Source organism: Sarcophilus harrisii, chromosome 3 (genome assembly GCF_902635505.1).
Source record: "Sarcophilus harrisii chromosome 3, mSarHar1.11, whole genome shotgun sequence".
NCBI classification, from domain to species: Eukaryota; Metazoa; Chordata; class Mammalia; order Dasyuromorphia; family Dasyuridae; genus Sarcophilus; species Sarcophilus harrisii.
Window position 1 is genome coordinate 571,347,000 of NC_045428.1, and position 16,328 is coordinate 571,363,327.

The window sequence follows — 16,328 nt, forward strand, 5'->3', positions numbered from 1 at the left end:
CAGACCAATATAATCCATATGAACATTTGGGATAACTTCTCTAATTTTGCATATCTTGGACTAATTCAATTCTGCTTCGCTCATAGATGATGAGACTTCTCTGATGAGGGCACCCATGCTGGGCAGTCCTGTGACAATGTCCCCCATGTTATACAATCAATTCTAAAGTTCTTACAAAAACCCTTGAGAATGAGATGAGGTTTGGCGCAGGGCAGGGAGTTGTGGGAATCCCCTTCTGGTCGGCACAGGTCCTTTGTAAATGAATTTACGAAACTGAAAAGTTAAACTGGCAAAGGAAGTTTATTATTAGAACTGAGAAGTCAGCTTTTGTAGGCAGACTTTCTTAGTGGCAAATCCTGACAGAGAAGTAAAGATCTAACAGAGAAATCTCGCCAGAGAGGTAAATAGGGTCCTGTTAGGGAAATAGGGGAGAGAGATAAAGAGGGAGTCACACTGAAAAAGAATGTCTTTTCAGTGGGCAGAGGGTCGAAGCTATCCCAAGGGTGAGAGAGGTTCCTTAGCATGATTAGGTCCTCTGCAAGGGACTGAGCTGAAGGAAGATTGTTTTATGGGCAGCTCTTGGTGGGGGCTGGGAGCAGTTTGAGTTGAAATCAGAATAGAGAATCTTGGAATTGAATGAATGTCTCTGGAATCTGGAATAATCTCCAATTCTATGTCAATCTCCAGCTTGGGCTAAGTAGGAGTGGTCCTGGACTCAACTAGTCCCACTCAGATAATAGAATCAAATCACTTTATCTTAATTCCTTGGGGTGGGTCTCTCAGGGGAGAGTTTCTCTGAAGGAGTTTCCCAAGCTTTCCCCCCAAAAGTCCGAGAGAGAGAGAGAGAGAGAGAGAGAGAGAGAGAGAGAGAGAGAGAGAGACAGACACAGTTTCGGCGCTCCCCTCATCAATATAAGCATCATGATTCCCATTTTACAGATGAGGATGCGGAGGCTCATCATAATCAAGTCATCAAGCTAATAAATAGCAGAATGGGTACTTGGACTAATCTGGGATGCAAGAGTTCTCTCCCCTTTGCCTTGCTGTCTCTCATTGTCATTTCCAGATTTATTTTACCTTATGCCCCCTCACATATTTAAGGTACAACTAAACTGGCCTGCCATTCCATCTCCATGATAGTTGCACTCTGATCTCCATGCCTACAATATTCTTCCTACTTACCTCTGCCTCTTGGATCCCCAGATCCATTCAAGACTTAGTTATAGCACCTCTTCCTGCTGGAGGCCATTCTGGTTCCCCCCACTGGAAGTTAGTATCTTTCCCCCCAAGAATCAGATTATTAAGTACCTACTAAATGCTAGAGATTCAAAGAGAGACTCAATCAGTCTCTCCTCTCAAAGAGCTCATATTTTACAAATGAAGAATCGGAGAGCAATAAATGCCTGTCAAATTGAACCTAAATGATCACTCTCAAAATCTTTCTTTCAAAATCCTTCACAGGCCCAGGTTTTTCACCGAGTAGGAGAATCCCAAATTATGGCCATCGCCAAACCAGAAGAACCAAAATTGGTGTCAGCTGTTTAAAAGTAGAAAATATTTTATTGAAAAAAAATTATTTGTCAGACAGTGCAAACTTTCATTGTACATCATGTTCAGGACACTGGCCTTATGGCCCATTTGGTAACTCAGTCAGGGAAATGTCTATTGTAGTCTTTCCCCAGATGACAATGAGGCATTTCTACATACGACCACCAGAGGGAGCTCTCTTCCCATCCATTGAATGACCTCGGCTAGGGTCTTCAGGGTACAAGTTTCTCTTCCATGGATAGAATCCACAAGTGAAGGAGCTGTCCAGGAGCCAATACGAACGGACCAGTTATAACAGCTGCCAAGGGCCATGATGAATTTTTTCCTTTTGCTCCTGAGGTTGGTTAGAATGGCTTCCATTTGAGCAGAACCACTTTGGATCTGGCCAGGTCCACTCTCCTGTAAGGGCAGCCGATAACCGCAGGATCACACTTAGGCCTGGAAGAGACCGTAGGAATCATTCAGCCCAACCCTTTCACAAAGTCAATGGATTTGCCCAAAGTCACATAGACAAGCAAGCAAACTCTGGGACTGACTCCCATTTCATCCAGTGTCCATTGCAGTGCAGTCCCAGTGATTGATGGACTTCTAGAAGATGGTCAAACTGACTTCCAGAATCCATCATATTTCTCCCAGAAGAAGAACTAGAAAAAGCTTTCTTTATAGCCACAGTATCTTGTGTACAGCAGGAGTTTAATGAATGTTTATTGAAATGAATAGGACAGGGGCAGCCGAGTGGCGCAGTGGATAGAGCCCCAGCCCTGAAGTCAGGAGGACCCGAGTTCAAATGTGATCTCAGACACTTAATACCTCCTGGCTGTGTGACCCTGGGCAAGTCACTTAATCCCAACTGCCTCAGGGGAAAAAAAAGAAATGAACAGGACATTCTGCTTAGCACTCTCTCTCATAAACAGAAAACAATTCCAGCAAACACACACAAATATACAAATTCTCACAACACAAATTTCAGGTCTTTGGGCCATAAATGTGGCCCGGTTGTTTCTTCTGGGCCCCAGGATGCTGAGGTAAGAGAGGAAGGGAAGAGAAGCAAAAAGTACAGAGCCAAGGATAGGCCCCCAATTTTGAGGTAGTAGATTTTGAATGGCTCTTGGGGCCTTAAAAAGCTCCAATTCTTGTTTCCTCCCAGAGTCATAGATTTAGAGCTGAAAGGTGGTCTAGATGTGAACTAGTCAACCCCTGTCATTTTACAGATGAGGAAACAGGCCCAGAGAGGGCAAGTTATTTGCCCAGAGAGGGAGGGAATGAGTAGCAGAGCCAAGGCTTTAACCTGGCCCTTTGGTTCCAGATTACTCATTCCATTGCCCTATACCATATTCCTTAAATAAAAGGAGTCAGTGCTAAAGACAAGACACCATATAATGATCTCTTCAGATTGTAAAATCCAAATGAGTTTCCAAGATGGGAGGGTAATGGGAGCAGGTTCGAGAATGTCTTGATCACTGACCTTCTATGGTGGTTACAAGTATCATAGATCTTGAATCACAAAAGTCAACCCCCAAATCAAACCTTTCTCCCCAACATGAGCGTCTGAGAAGTTCCCTTCTCACTTCTATCCTAAACCTCTTAGTATTCTCCCAAGACACTGAAATCTCAGTGTCTGAGACGGACTCCCTGCCTACCACCACCACCAGCAGGGCCCTACAGTTTATAAAATTATAGTTTTAACACTGTGAAGAAATTTTGAGGATATCTAATCAATCTTCTGGTTGAACAGATGAGGAAACTGAGGTCCAGAGAGGTCTAGAGTTTTGTCTGAGGTTGTATAGCTAATAAATAGCAAAAAAAAAACCTGATTTGAATCTAATTCTTCTAACTCCAAATTCATGGTATTTCTGCTGTATTACACTTTTTAATAAGCCAAGAGGTTTTAATCCCATCTCTGACCCAGGATTGTCCAGCTATCTCTTCCTCTCAGCCTAGCTGAGGAATATGAGGATAAAATGAAGTCTTCGTGGAGAAGACAGATCTAAGAGTATCCTTCATTTACCAAGAATTTAGCATCTAGAAGTAGACTTCTAGTACTTCTCCTTCTTCTGACAGATGAGGAAACCAAGGCACAGATAGGAAATATGGCTGAGCCGAGATTGCAAAGTTCTTTAGCGGTGGAACTGAGAGAGAGAGAGAGAGAGAGAGAGAGAGAGAGAGAGAGACCCACATGTACTTGGCACCCAGCTCAGGAACCATGATGCATCTTGGAAAAGACAAAGCAGGATAAGGAAATTGAGAAAGGGGAGAAACCAAGTCAAAGGCATTCATATTCTTCTCTCTGACCCCTTCTCAGAAGTCAAGAGACAGGCCTAGGAGGAGCAAGGCCCATGGAAGGATGGAGGCTGGCCCAAGAAGAGCAACACAATCCCACCAAAAAAGGTGAACCTCAAAAAAGTACAGCAACCCCTTGGAGAGTTCTGACAAAGTCACCCAGCTTCTGCTTAGATCCTTCCAGTAAGGGAGAGACAAAGGGTCCAGCTCGTTAACTGAATTTCATGCCCATATCCTGTATCCCAATGGGAAGTGGCTTCTCCTCTAAATCTGGCAGGAGGGTGTCCAGGACATTCTGGGAGCCTGGCTTGCCTTTCTTGGGGCTCTCCTCTTGGGAGAAGGGAACATCTTCATTCCGTGGGGAACCAGAAGACCTGGCTTCAAAGTCAGGGCAGCTGCTCTGTGATGAACACTGGGAAGTATGATCTGAGTTACACACGTTGACGATGCAGGTCACGTTGACCTGGGTCCCTCCACCATGGGAGTGTTCTGTCAAGACACAAAGAAAGAAGGAGGAATCATTTTATAGAGACCAAGAGTAGGAAGAGCTGAGCTGAAAGATTCTCAATCTGGGGAGCAGTAGTGCTTAGATTAGGGTACCTCTCATGGTCCGGGGAAGATTTCAAGGGCTATCTGTAATCTTTATAGGTTAAAAAAGTTACATCTTTATTTTCACAGACAATTAATTGAAATTTATCCTTCCTTTCAATTATTTTAAAACATTATTCTGAGAAAATGTTCCTAGATTTTGCCAGTCTGCTGGAAGGCTCCATAAGAGGCCAGTTCAAACCAACTCTTAAGCCCAATTGTTAAGTTTTCAGTGTGAGCATTTACATATACCTCATAAATCAGCAAATGCTACAAATCACAGCTTGATTTATTGTTTTCTTAATTGTCTAGACTTAAGAAAATAATGGGAAAATGTTAATTACTGCAGGTTAAATTTAAATGTATATTTTTAGATAACATTTTTAAGTTAATTTTCACCAGCATGTACCTATGACCATGACACAAAATAAACTTAAGAATTCCTGTTCTATAAGCATATATCTACTACTTATATGACCCTCTGGCTAAGACACTTAACTTATCTGGGTCTCAGTTTCTTCATCTGTAAAATAGTGGATCAGACTTGATGATTTCTAAGATCCCTCTAGACTCTAAATTTATGATCTTTTGACCCCATGGGACAAGAAAGTACTTGAAAAGTACTTAAACAGTTACTGTATGCCAAACCTCAGGGGTACAAAAAAAGGGCAAAAACAGATGCCTTCTGTATGATCCTGGGCAAGTCACTTAACCCTAATTTCCTCAGCAAAAACACAAACAAAAACCCCACCAGATTCCTTGATCTCTAAAATGAGCTGGAGAGGGAAATGACAAACCACCCCAGTATCTTTGTCAAGAAAACCCAAATGTAGTCAAAAAAGGTTAGACATGACCGAAAATGAACAATTATCTGTCTGTCACTCTGTCCATCAATCAATCTATCTATCTAATCTTATTTATGTAGAAGGCTGGAACTCTGGGTAAGATATACTTGAAGCAAGGATACTCACAGCAGGTTGTTTACTCAGTGTGACTGATGAGATAATCATTCTCTAGTTTACATATACTTAGTGTGATATGATATAATAACTCTAGTATGATATAATGATATAATCAGTTTGATATAATGATGTAATCCCTCTAGTTGACTTAGTGTAATGTAATGATATAATCAGACTAGGGTATTTAAGGGCTGAGAGGACTGGAGACGAGCTGGAGCTCCATCTCAGACTCAGACACAGACAGATGGAGAAGATGGAGACAGAAACAGATCCTCCTGGTGGCTCTCCTGCCTTCATCACTCCTCACCTAAGATCAAGACTAGTCCAGAGATCCTCCAGAGAGCTAGTCCAGACATTACATATGTGGTGATACAGCAGCCACCTGCCAGTGGCTGCTGGAGGTCTAACTCAGACGTGTAGAATGGATCTCTTCATGTGACAGGATGATGATGATACCAGGAGACTGAGAGGCAGTTTCGTTGTCTGACCTCTCTCCTCTTCCCTCTGCCTCCAATTTATTTCATTCCCAGTCCACAAGGAACACCCGTGTCAGTAAAGGCTGCTTTGCAACTCCTTCAGATGTTATGATTCACAGCTGTGGAGGCTCTCAGAGAATTGTCCTGCCCCTTCACCTAGGCAGGGTCCTTAACATATTTAATCTTTAACAACTACCCAGGGAGGTAGACGCTAAAAAAATAAAATAAAATTGCTAAAAGATCAAAATTATTTGTATAGAGAACATTGTTTCTATAGAAACAGGTGCTATGAATGTATTTTGAAATGTTGAGGTGTGAGAAATGAGGAATGAGAGCTCCCCTGACAGCAATGGGGTCCCCTGACAGATTTACAGACTTTGTAAAAAAATTCACAAACCCTAATGAAAGAGGTGACTTTTGTGGCAAAAAAAAAAAAAAAGTGGGTTTATTACACTCAGAAAACAGCTTTCTTAGCAGGCAAAATCTTGTTAGGATTATTTGCAAAAGTCTGGGCAAACAGCATTTGATTTTATTGGGTTTTTTTGCTACCCGGAACTCAGAACCTTTTAATAGAGGGTGGTGATTATGGTGATTATGCCCTTGGCCAAGATCTCCAATTGAATCATAGGAGAAAATTGCTTATCTGGGAGTTTCTCCTATAAACAGGAGGGTGGGGCCCCTCCCAAAGATAGGGAGGGGTTTCAATTCAGGGCCTTTTCAACTCTTCCCCCCCAAAGATTAGGGGGATAGTTTACATCAAAAAGACTCCCTCCTCGGAAGGAGATTGTGTTTATAGTTATTTTCACTTGCAAATATTCTCCCACTCTCAACCCCCACAAATTATAATTTGGCCCTGAGTAATGTTCTACTCCAGTACTAAACAGATGGCATTTAGTGGGACTTCACAGTTAGGTTTAAAGGGACCAAAAGGTCTCTGGGTACAGGGGACGGGTAGCCAAGACTGCATATGTTTTTCAAGGATAAGCTCCACCATACCAAAGATCATGGATTTAGAGCTTAGACTGACATATCCTTTGGGGAAACCGAGTCCCAGAAAGGGTACATTATTTAACAAATGAGGAAACTGAGGCCAGATGAGGATAAGGAAAATAATTTCTAGGTCTCACAGGTAATGAATGAGTCAAAATCCACCATGTAAATAAATGAGAGTTGACTATATTTTTTTCTTTTTAATCCTATTTAATCCAAATCCTTTTTAAGATACAAAAAACAGAGCCTGGAACTCTACTGGCGAAGTAGCTTCTCACCTGAATCCATGGAGCCAGCTCTGGTTTCTTGGCCACACTTGGATTTCTCTGAGTTTGGAGCTTGGCGGGGATGGTTTTCCACTCCCTTTGCCTCCTGGAATTCCCTGGTTTCCCCAGAGCTCAGCATACTGTCCAGGGAGTTGCTGCTGGAGGTGGCCTCTGAGCCTAGCAGGTTCTGCTGCTCTGTTCCATTGTGGCCCAAAAAGCTCTGGGACTTCTCAACTGTTGGGTGAGGCTGGACATAGAAACAAAAGCATGGGACCATCAAGATGGAGATGCAGCAGATTCAGAGGATTTAATAGAATCACAGAACATCTGAGCTTTGGACCCTGGAATATCAGGACTGGGAGGACCCTTAGGGTAGAGAATGTCAGAGCAGTTAAACGAAGGTATGCTGATAAATATTTAACAACCAGCTTTCTGCAAAATACATACACACACACACACACACACACACACAGGCATGTGGACTTTTAAATTTAAACTACATTCACTTTCTTAAGAAAGAAATCTAGATTCGAGGTGCAAACTTCCCAAACTGCCAGAACTAGATTAAAGTGTAACTGGAAAATGTTTAACAAAATAAATTAAAATGCAATACAGATAATGTTACCCAAACACAGGGTAACATTATCTATGTTGCATTTTCACTTGGCAGTGGATTTGTTTCTATTTGAGTGCAACACCCTGGTCTAGACAATGAAAAAAGCAATAAAGTCTAGTTTGTGAGGATTTCTGAAGTGTATATGCTCATACTAAAAATTGAGAAAATCTGGAAAATTTTGGCTCTCCCAGGTGGCTCTAGTAAAGGATCTTAGAAGACAAAATGTCTAATCTAGAAAGGCCCTTAAAAACAGAACTGAGAGGAGCCTTAGAAGATTGAATGTCAGAAGTGGGATGGCCTTTAGAACACAGAATGTCAGAGGGAGGGTCCTTAGAACCCAGGATGTCAGGGGTAGGAGGGCCCCTAGACTATAGGATGTGACATCTTATGTTCTAAGGACCCTCCCAGTTCTGACATCCTGGCTTCTAAGGATCCTTTCAGCTCTGACATTCTGTGTTCTAAAGGCCCTCCCAGGTCTGAGATCCCGTGTTGTAAGGGCCCTCCCAGCTCTGACCTCCTGGGTTCTAAGGGCCCTCCCAGCTCTGTCTGTTCTAAGCTTCCTCCCACCCCTGACATCCCGGGTTCTAAGGGCCCTCCCAGCTCTGACATTCTGTGATCTAAGGCCCCTCACAGCTTCGACAGTATCTGTTGGAATGTCCTGCCTAGAGAAGACATTGAGCTAAAACCCACAAATAGTTGAAGCTAGGAATGAGTAATGGAGACAACAAAACAGATTGGTTTTTGTTTTCTTTCTATACTGGGGGCAAGAAGAGGACCAAAGAAAAGGAAATGTAAACTTAACACAACTCAACAGTGTGACACATTGAATTAAGGAAGTGACATGTCCTTCAGTTATATTTTAAGGGAGAGGCTTAAAGTCTTGCTGTGCCTGCCCTGGTTGGATTATGGCTGAATCACTGGGTTCCACCTGGAGCTCTCTCTACATTAAGAAGGATAAACTGGATTGCATCCAGAAATGGGGGATGAGGAGAGAAGTGGAAAATACCCTATATAAAGTTCGTTGGGGAAAAAAAAAATAGCTAAGTGTGAAATGAAAGAGAAAAGACTTAGGCCTTGATAATTGTCCTCGAAGAATTTGAAGTTTGTCATGAGGAAGAGACAGTACATTTGTTCAATGGGTTAGAGTCGGGAGGGTCAAGTTCAAGTTTTATGTGACAATTAGAACTTCCCATAAATGGGAAGGGCTGCCTTCACACATGATGGCGTTTCTTCTCTCGTTATTGAGAGCTCATTTGAGGTCTTCAAATGTGGTAGAATACCTTTTGAGAGGGATGTTCTAAAAGTGATTCTAGTTCAATTCTAGATTGAACCAATTGGTCAGTAAAGCCCCTTGTGATGATAAGATGCTGGGATTCTGTTAGAATGGGGGAAACTCCCTGTGCTTGCTAAGATCCACTTCCTTTTTTCTTTGAGTCCCTCGTACAGGTCCCACATTATGCTCCCCTGCTGACTGAGTCACTTTTACCATCCAAATGTCACTTTGTCAAATTCACCTAACTTGGTACTTTTTGAATTTGTTTTGTCTTTTCAAGAAACAGGAAGTATTGTTTTAATGGAGTTAAGCAGAACTGAAAGAACTAAAGGTCACATTTACCAACCTAACCTTCTAACAAAAACATAGACCTCCTCCAACCTCTGTCTCACCCAAATGATCTGTATAGAAAGAATCAAAATTTATCACTAGTGCTGTCCAAATTTCAGTTCCCTAGAATTGAAGCCCTTGGAGGGAGAGTATAAACTTGACTTATCCTAATGATAGCATGCCATATAGCCACCCAGAGCCCCAATGGTCCAGGGATTCAGGAGCATATTAGTTCAACAACTCCTGACCCTGAGGTCAGCAAAGAGGGAGACTGCAGCCTTCTGTAGGATATCAGAATGTCAAGGGTCTGGACACAGTAATCAGCTTAGAAACAAGAAAACAACTATGATGTCACAGTTCCTCTGTGATCATTAGCAGTCCCAAGTATGTATAATTTTATTATGCATGGAAGGATCTCAAAGCACTAGTTGGAGAAGAGCCCTGCTCAGTTCAAATTATACAACTTTAAGGTCCTCTGCTGTTATGATGAAACTGGGAGTATGTCCACTGGTGGAGATCTCAACCTACGCCACATTATCTTCTCTTGTCTATATTTTTTTGTTCATTCACTTTCAGTTGTCTCCAAATCTTCATGATCCCATCTGGGGTTTTCTTTGAAAGTTATTGGAGTCGTTTTCTTCTCCAGCCTATTTTACTTATAAGGATACTGAGGCAAACAGAGTGAAGTGATGTGCCCAGGATCACATAGCTACTAAGTGTCTGAGGCCAGATTTGAATTCAGGTCTTCCCAGCCTGGAATTCTATGCATCACATCACCTTAATGTTTCCTTTCCATATATCCTCTCATAAATCTTTCCCAATCTTTAGATTCTGTGGATTTCAAAGAATCCCAAAAGTTATTTTTACTGGTTTCCCTTCCTCCTAATAAATGATCTTTTCTGATCCTCCCTCTCTGAGGATATCCCTAAGGGCTTAATTCATACTGTGCCTCTATTCACTATCCCTTAAATGAATCTCAGCTATAATAATTCTTCAGTGAGGTGGTGTTCCATGATTTATAACCACAGATTATCATTGGCAGAATTCTGTGACATAAAAAGAGGGATCTTTATTTTCCCTTTGTTACTCCTTCTGGATCTCTCCCCAACATTTAACACCATTAACCACCTTCTCCATCTGGATTTTCCTTAAAATTCCCCCCTTTTGGCTCTCCTTCTACCTCTCTCACCAATCCTTCTCAGCCAGCTGGATGTCACATCCCCCAACTGTGGATATCTCCTAGGTGGTACAGTAAATAAAGTGTCAGACCTTAGGGTCAGAAATTAGCTGTGACAGTGAATTGTTTCAGAATTCCCAGCTATAAAATAGGGATAATAATGGCACCTATTTCTCAGGGTTGTTGTGAAGATCAAATGAGTTAATATATATTAGTATAATATATATAATGTATTAATATATAATACAATATATATTAATATATAACATATACTATATGATATATATGTATATAGTATAAATCATTTAACATAGTGCCTGGCACATAATAAGCACCATATAAAAGTTATCTATTATTATTGTTGTAACCTCAGTCTGCTTCTCTTTTATCTTTACATATTCTCTCTTGGTGAGTGCATTAGCTTCCTGGGTTTCATTGTTATATCTAATCAGGTCCTCAGATCTAACTGCCATCCATCTCTTCACCAACTGGCTAATGAGCATCTTCAACTTAATGTACAATAGGCATCTCAAACCCAACACATCCAACACAAAAGCCATTATCATATCCCTGCTTTTGTTGAGGGTACACAACCTCTCTCACCCTGTTCACATCCTTAGTGTTAATCTTACTCTCATGCATCACACAGGTCCAATCAATGGCTCAGCTTTGTTACTTCTATCACTACAACATGACTTACATAATCTCTTTCTCTCCATTCATACAACCACTTCCCAGTTGAGGCTCATACTACCTCTCAACAGGATTATTACAATAGCTTCCTAATTGATCTCTTTACCAATTTTTTTTACTCCAATTCATTCTCTATGTTATTATCAAAGGGGTTTTCTTCAAGTGCAGGTCTGGAAAAAATGAGAAAATACCCCTCCCTCCTTTTGCAGAGAAGGCAGACTATAAGTATAGAACAGGAGGATTCTGGGTGGGGAGTATATACCATCAAATTCACTTGCTACATTTAGCTCAACTACTTTCCCCATCTTTTTGTTTCTTTGTTACAAAGAATAGTTGGTGAGAAAGTGAAGAGGAGATATATTGCACATAAAGATGATTTAGAAACAAATTATCTCAACCAAAAAAGAATAAAACAAGGAGATAATCAATGAAACATTAAAGAAACACACAGAAGCATATAGAAGGAATATTAGAGATTTGACAGGCAGGGCAATCTTGGATAAACTACATCAAATTTAATATGTATTTCTAAAAGCTGTGCATAATAAAGTTTCATGGTGTTATGCATAATTTCCTCATTTTAGAACTTATATGAAGAAATGTTTTTGTTTGTTGATGTTCATAATAGACATTTTTAAATGTGCTATCAATAAGAATTAAAATTCAAAAAATAAAAACCGGACCAGAAAAGAAGTTGGAGCTGGTGGGCGATTTGAGAAAATAGATGCAAAGTCAAAGTCCTGCACTGGTTCTTCTAAAACAGTCAAACAGTAGAGTAAGGTCTCCAGCAAGCTACTTGATTCTTTACAGAAAATTTAAAAAGAGACAGGTCCCTCTTAGTCTCTATTTGAGTGACATTTTAAGAAACAAATACATTCCATAAAATTTGGGGGGGGGGGAAAGAATACTTGGTTTTGCTTTTTGCTTAGCTAGATTAGGAAATAGAGGAGGTAAGTGCAAAACTTCTACAAAGCACTAAAGGGTGAATTATGGATAATCAGCACTTCAGAGTTAAGGATGAGGAGAGAACTACCAGAGAGAAATGGACAAACTGAGGAAACTATAGTCTATTACATTGATATTAACATTAAAAAAAACCATATTGAAATACTGTGGTACATTTGAAAGTGTCCTAGATTAGTAGTCAAGAATTCTTTCTTTGTGATCTGCTTCTGCCATAGTAGTAGTAGTAGTAGTAGTAGTAGTAGTAGTAGTAATAGTAGTAGTAATAGTAGCAGTAGTAGCAGTAGTAGCAGTAGTAGTAGTAATAGTAGTAGTAGTAGTAGTAGTAGTAGTAGTAGCAGTAGTAGCAGTAGTAGTAGTAATAGTAGTAGTAGTAGTAGCAGTAGTAGCAGTAGTAGTAGTAGTAGCAGTAGTAGTAGTAATAGTAGTAGTAGTAGTAATAGTAGTAGTAGTAGTAAGTAGTAATATAATAGTAGTAGTAGTAACTAGCACTTATAAAGCACCTACTATGTGCCAAGTACTTTATAAGTATTATTTCATTTTTATCCTCACAGATGCTATTATTATCCTCATTTTACAATGGCATTCTGTGTCCTTAGCCCCTTTTCCCCTAAAACCAATTCTGATATTCTTTATTCTAAGGCCCCTCCCACTTCTGACATTCTGGTTTTAACAATTCATCTACTTTGGGTGTTATGTTCAATGACAATGTTGAACTATTAAGAATGATTAGATTACAAGAGAAACAGTACTTTGAGATTCTCCTGTGCCTCCCTCTTCTAAGATTCTGCAACCAATGTGCATTATTGGGCCATTCACTACTTGTATGCAGAATCTGGCCCAACTCCCATCATCAATGAGTGATACCAGTGAGAGCAGGATGTGTGAAGATCTTCAGTATAGCAATTCTGAAAAACTGAGAAACACCTAATTAGAAGGGAGGGACGAGGATGTCAGTCAGCCATGCTAAATAGATTTGGCCAAGTTTCCAGGCCTGAGGCAGAAAGAGATCCTACTAATCATTAGCAGTCTCTTGGATTATTGTCTCCCCTCTTTATATAAGATTAACTCACATTCAGGACAAAACTCACTACCACCCCATCATGATTCCTCATTTGTACTGTCCCTGATAATTTCCCAAGCACTTTTATATCCTTTATCACAAGGCTCTTGTGAGAAAATTGAGTCAGGGGTTATTGTTCTTTTGAATAATACAAATGGAAAGAGAAAGGGACCTTAAGAATAAGAAGACCATGTTTAGAGTCCTGTCTCCATTAAGTGACTCTAGAATTTGAACAAATTACTTCCTCATTTGTGGCTTCAGTTTCCTTGTCTATAGAATGAAAGGGTTGGGGTTGGAAAATCTGTCTCTAAGAGTTCTATATTCTAACATCCTGGTTCTAAGTACTTTTGTAAAGCTCAAGATATAAAGTATTAGTACTATTGTGAAATCTCTCTAAAATCTGACATCCCCTGTTCTTTTTTAAATTAATTTTTGTTTTATTTTCAGTTCTGAATTTCTTACCTCCCACATTCCCCTGCCTTTCTTTCCCCAGCCAGAAAGCAAGAAAAACAAAACCCATTATATATAATCAAGCAAAATAAATTCCCTCATCAGCAATATCTTCTGTCATAAGGACCCTCCCAGCTCTGACATCCTGGGTTCTAAGGTCACAAAAAAGAGTAGGGGCTTCTACTATACCACAATGCTTCCCCATTAGACTGTAAGCTTCTTGAGGCGAAGGGAGGGAGTCATCTCTTTGCTTGTTCTTCCCCATGTCCTCTATCAGATGCTGCTCATGAGTAACTACCAGCACATTCCTTGCAGACATGCCCTCTGCTTGTCTCCCATTGCTTTTCTCTAAGCTAAACAATCATGAAGCAAAACTTACCACTTTGGTTTCCTCTTTGATACAGGACAATAGTTTCTCTGAAAAAAAAAGAAAAGAAAAGAAAATATTTCAATCACCTTCTGTCCCAAGAAAGAAGTTGTCAGGAAGGAGCCAGGAGGAATGGCTGGTAAATCTCACTCTAGCAAGTGAACACCCTTCTAGAGTCTTGACTTCAGTCTACCTCTTCAGCCTTTTTGTCCATTGTCACGCTACTTGCTCTCTATTAAAATCAAACTGATTTCGCTACTCTTCAAATAACATCTTGCATATTCTCACCTCTAAGTTTTTGCTCAGGAAGTTCTCCCTGCAATACTGTTTTTCTATATATACATACTTCAAGGTAAGGCTGAAATGCTACCTTTCCTTGAAGACTTTCCTACTTTCCCAGTTAGGTACAATGTCTTTCTCTTCTCAATTCCCACAGTACCACATTCCCTTCCTGTTGAATTTAGCACATTCTGCCTTGTTTTGTATTTATTTGTATTAATGTCTTTTCTATAAGATTGTAATTTCTTTGAGGTCCATGGATCACGGCCTGTTCAACTTAGAGCTCTCCACATGGTAGACGCTCAAAAAATGTTTATTGGATGAATGAATGATGAATCCATCCTTCATACATATCCCTGGATAATCTTTCTTAATGAACGGATCTAATCAACTCACCCCTGTACTCAAAAATCTTCACTAACTTTCTATTATCTTTAAAGTTCAAACTCTTTTGACAATTATACATGTGTGGAGGGCATCCAAGGCCCTCCACAATCTGGCTCCTTCCTACATTTCCAGGTTTAACACTAACCATTCCATGTTCCAGCAAGGGTGATCAGCTCTGTCTTTTTTTCCATTTCTGCCCTGTCCTTAGAACATATTTTAGAATATGTTCTAAGTATTCCCACCTTCGTGTTTTTGCTCAAGTTGCTCCATATACCTTGAATCTTTTTTTCCCCTTCTCAAGTTTCTATTGGTCCTTTACATACATCTCCTTGCCCAATATATATATAGTAATATAGTCATTTGTCTTGGTCCTCTCCAATGCATTGTAACATTATATATTACAATTATTTTGTGTGTTGTGTCTGACCTTTGTTCTTGATCATAAGTTCCCTAAAGGAAGAGACTCTGTCCTAACTAAAGCTTATATTCTCCAGCACTTTGCAGAGCAGGTACTTAATCAATGCTTATCAAATGAATGAATGATTGATGGAATGAAACTTACTTTTTCTCTGAGAAAACGTGAAGCAGGAAACCAGACCAAGGAGTAGCACAATTAAGACCATCAGACCTAAAATCCACCCTAAGGAAATAAGAAATCCTCATAAATTCATGAAAGGGCAAGTCTTCCCCCACATCTAAGATCAACACTATCTTTTTCCAGTTGGGTAGACTAAGAACTAGGGGGCAAGTTGAGAGTTGTCTGACCACATTCCAGCCTTTCAACCACTATCAGGGAAAGTGGGGCAGCTGTCCTTGGTCTCCTGGCCAAAAATGCATGGCTGGTAAAGAATAGGGCATATTCCCCCCACCTCCCTTTGCCCCAATCCAAGGAGGAGGCTCTGCAGAGCTAGTTCTATGTGCACTCTTGTCTCTCGGACATTGATTTCTTCCAGAAAAAGATCAAATCAAACTGCACTGATTTGAAGTCTAGTCTAAGTTTCTACTCTATGTCACCTCACTGCCATGATATGAGATCAAAGAAAAGACTGAGTAGAATATACATTCACATTAAAGAAAGGCCTGAGAAAAGAATATACCCAGTACAAGCATTTGAAAATGAGACATGGAGAGGGATATAATCTGTAGAGATAGAAAGCAGACCTGAAAATGAAATAGTCCCTGTCTTCAAGGAGCTTATAGTCTACTGGAGAAAACACACATACACACACAAACACATACATAGACATAGATAGAAATAGAGATAGAGATAGATAGATACAAAGTGAAAAGAAGACAATTGGAGAAGAGGAACTCTAGTGGAGGGGTAATTACGAATAGCTTCTTCTAGGAGGTGGCTTTTGAGCTGAGCTTTGAAGAAAGCTAAAGATTCTAAGATCCCATATTTTGCTTATTTGTGCATTTTTTTATTTAGTGATTAGATTCACACCTCTGTAAGACTTCAAAAACCAATTTTTTTATTTTTTTATTTATTTTTTTTTTTGCTGGCCAGCCTTGAGATGGAAGACAGCCCTCTTTGAGCTTAGTTAGGGTGGTTCTCAGACAAGAGACATATAATCCAATGATAGTCCCACGTCTCTGAAGTCTTTCCAGTTTGGTAGG

General features: G+C 40.2%; 1 protein-coding gene across 2 annotated transcripts in view; it reads right to left on the reverse strand.

Moving 5' to 3' along the window:
• Positions 1 to 1,538: 1,538 nt before the first annotated feature.
• TNFRSF1B (TNF receptor superfamily member 1B) overlaps positions 1,539 to 16,328 on the reverse strand; it is a 55,341-nt gene continuing 40,551 nt past the window's right edge. The window contains exons 7-11 of one of the 2 annotated variants that reach the window (XM_012545651.3): positions 15,271 to 15,348; positions 14,055 to 14,092; positions 7,123 to 7,357; positions 4,141 to 4,317; positions 1,539 to 1,986 (exon numbers count right to left, since the gene is read on the reverse strand). In XM_012545651.3, coding sequence (XP_012401105.1) covers positions 1,838 to 1,986; positions 4,141 to 4,317; positions 7,123 to 7,357; positions 14,055 to 14,092; positions 15,271 to 15,348 — 677 coding nt within the window. In that variant the 3' untranslated portion in view covers positions 1,539 to 1,837. Of the gene's footprint in view, positions 1,987 to 2,332; positions 4,318 to 7,122; positions 7,358 to 14,054; positions 14,093 to 15,270; positions 15,349 to 16,328 lie in introns of those variants that run through there. The other variant, XM_023499956.2, reaches the window with a different exon arrangement.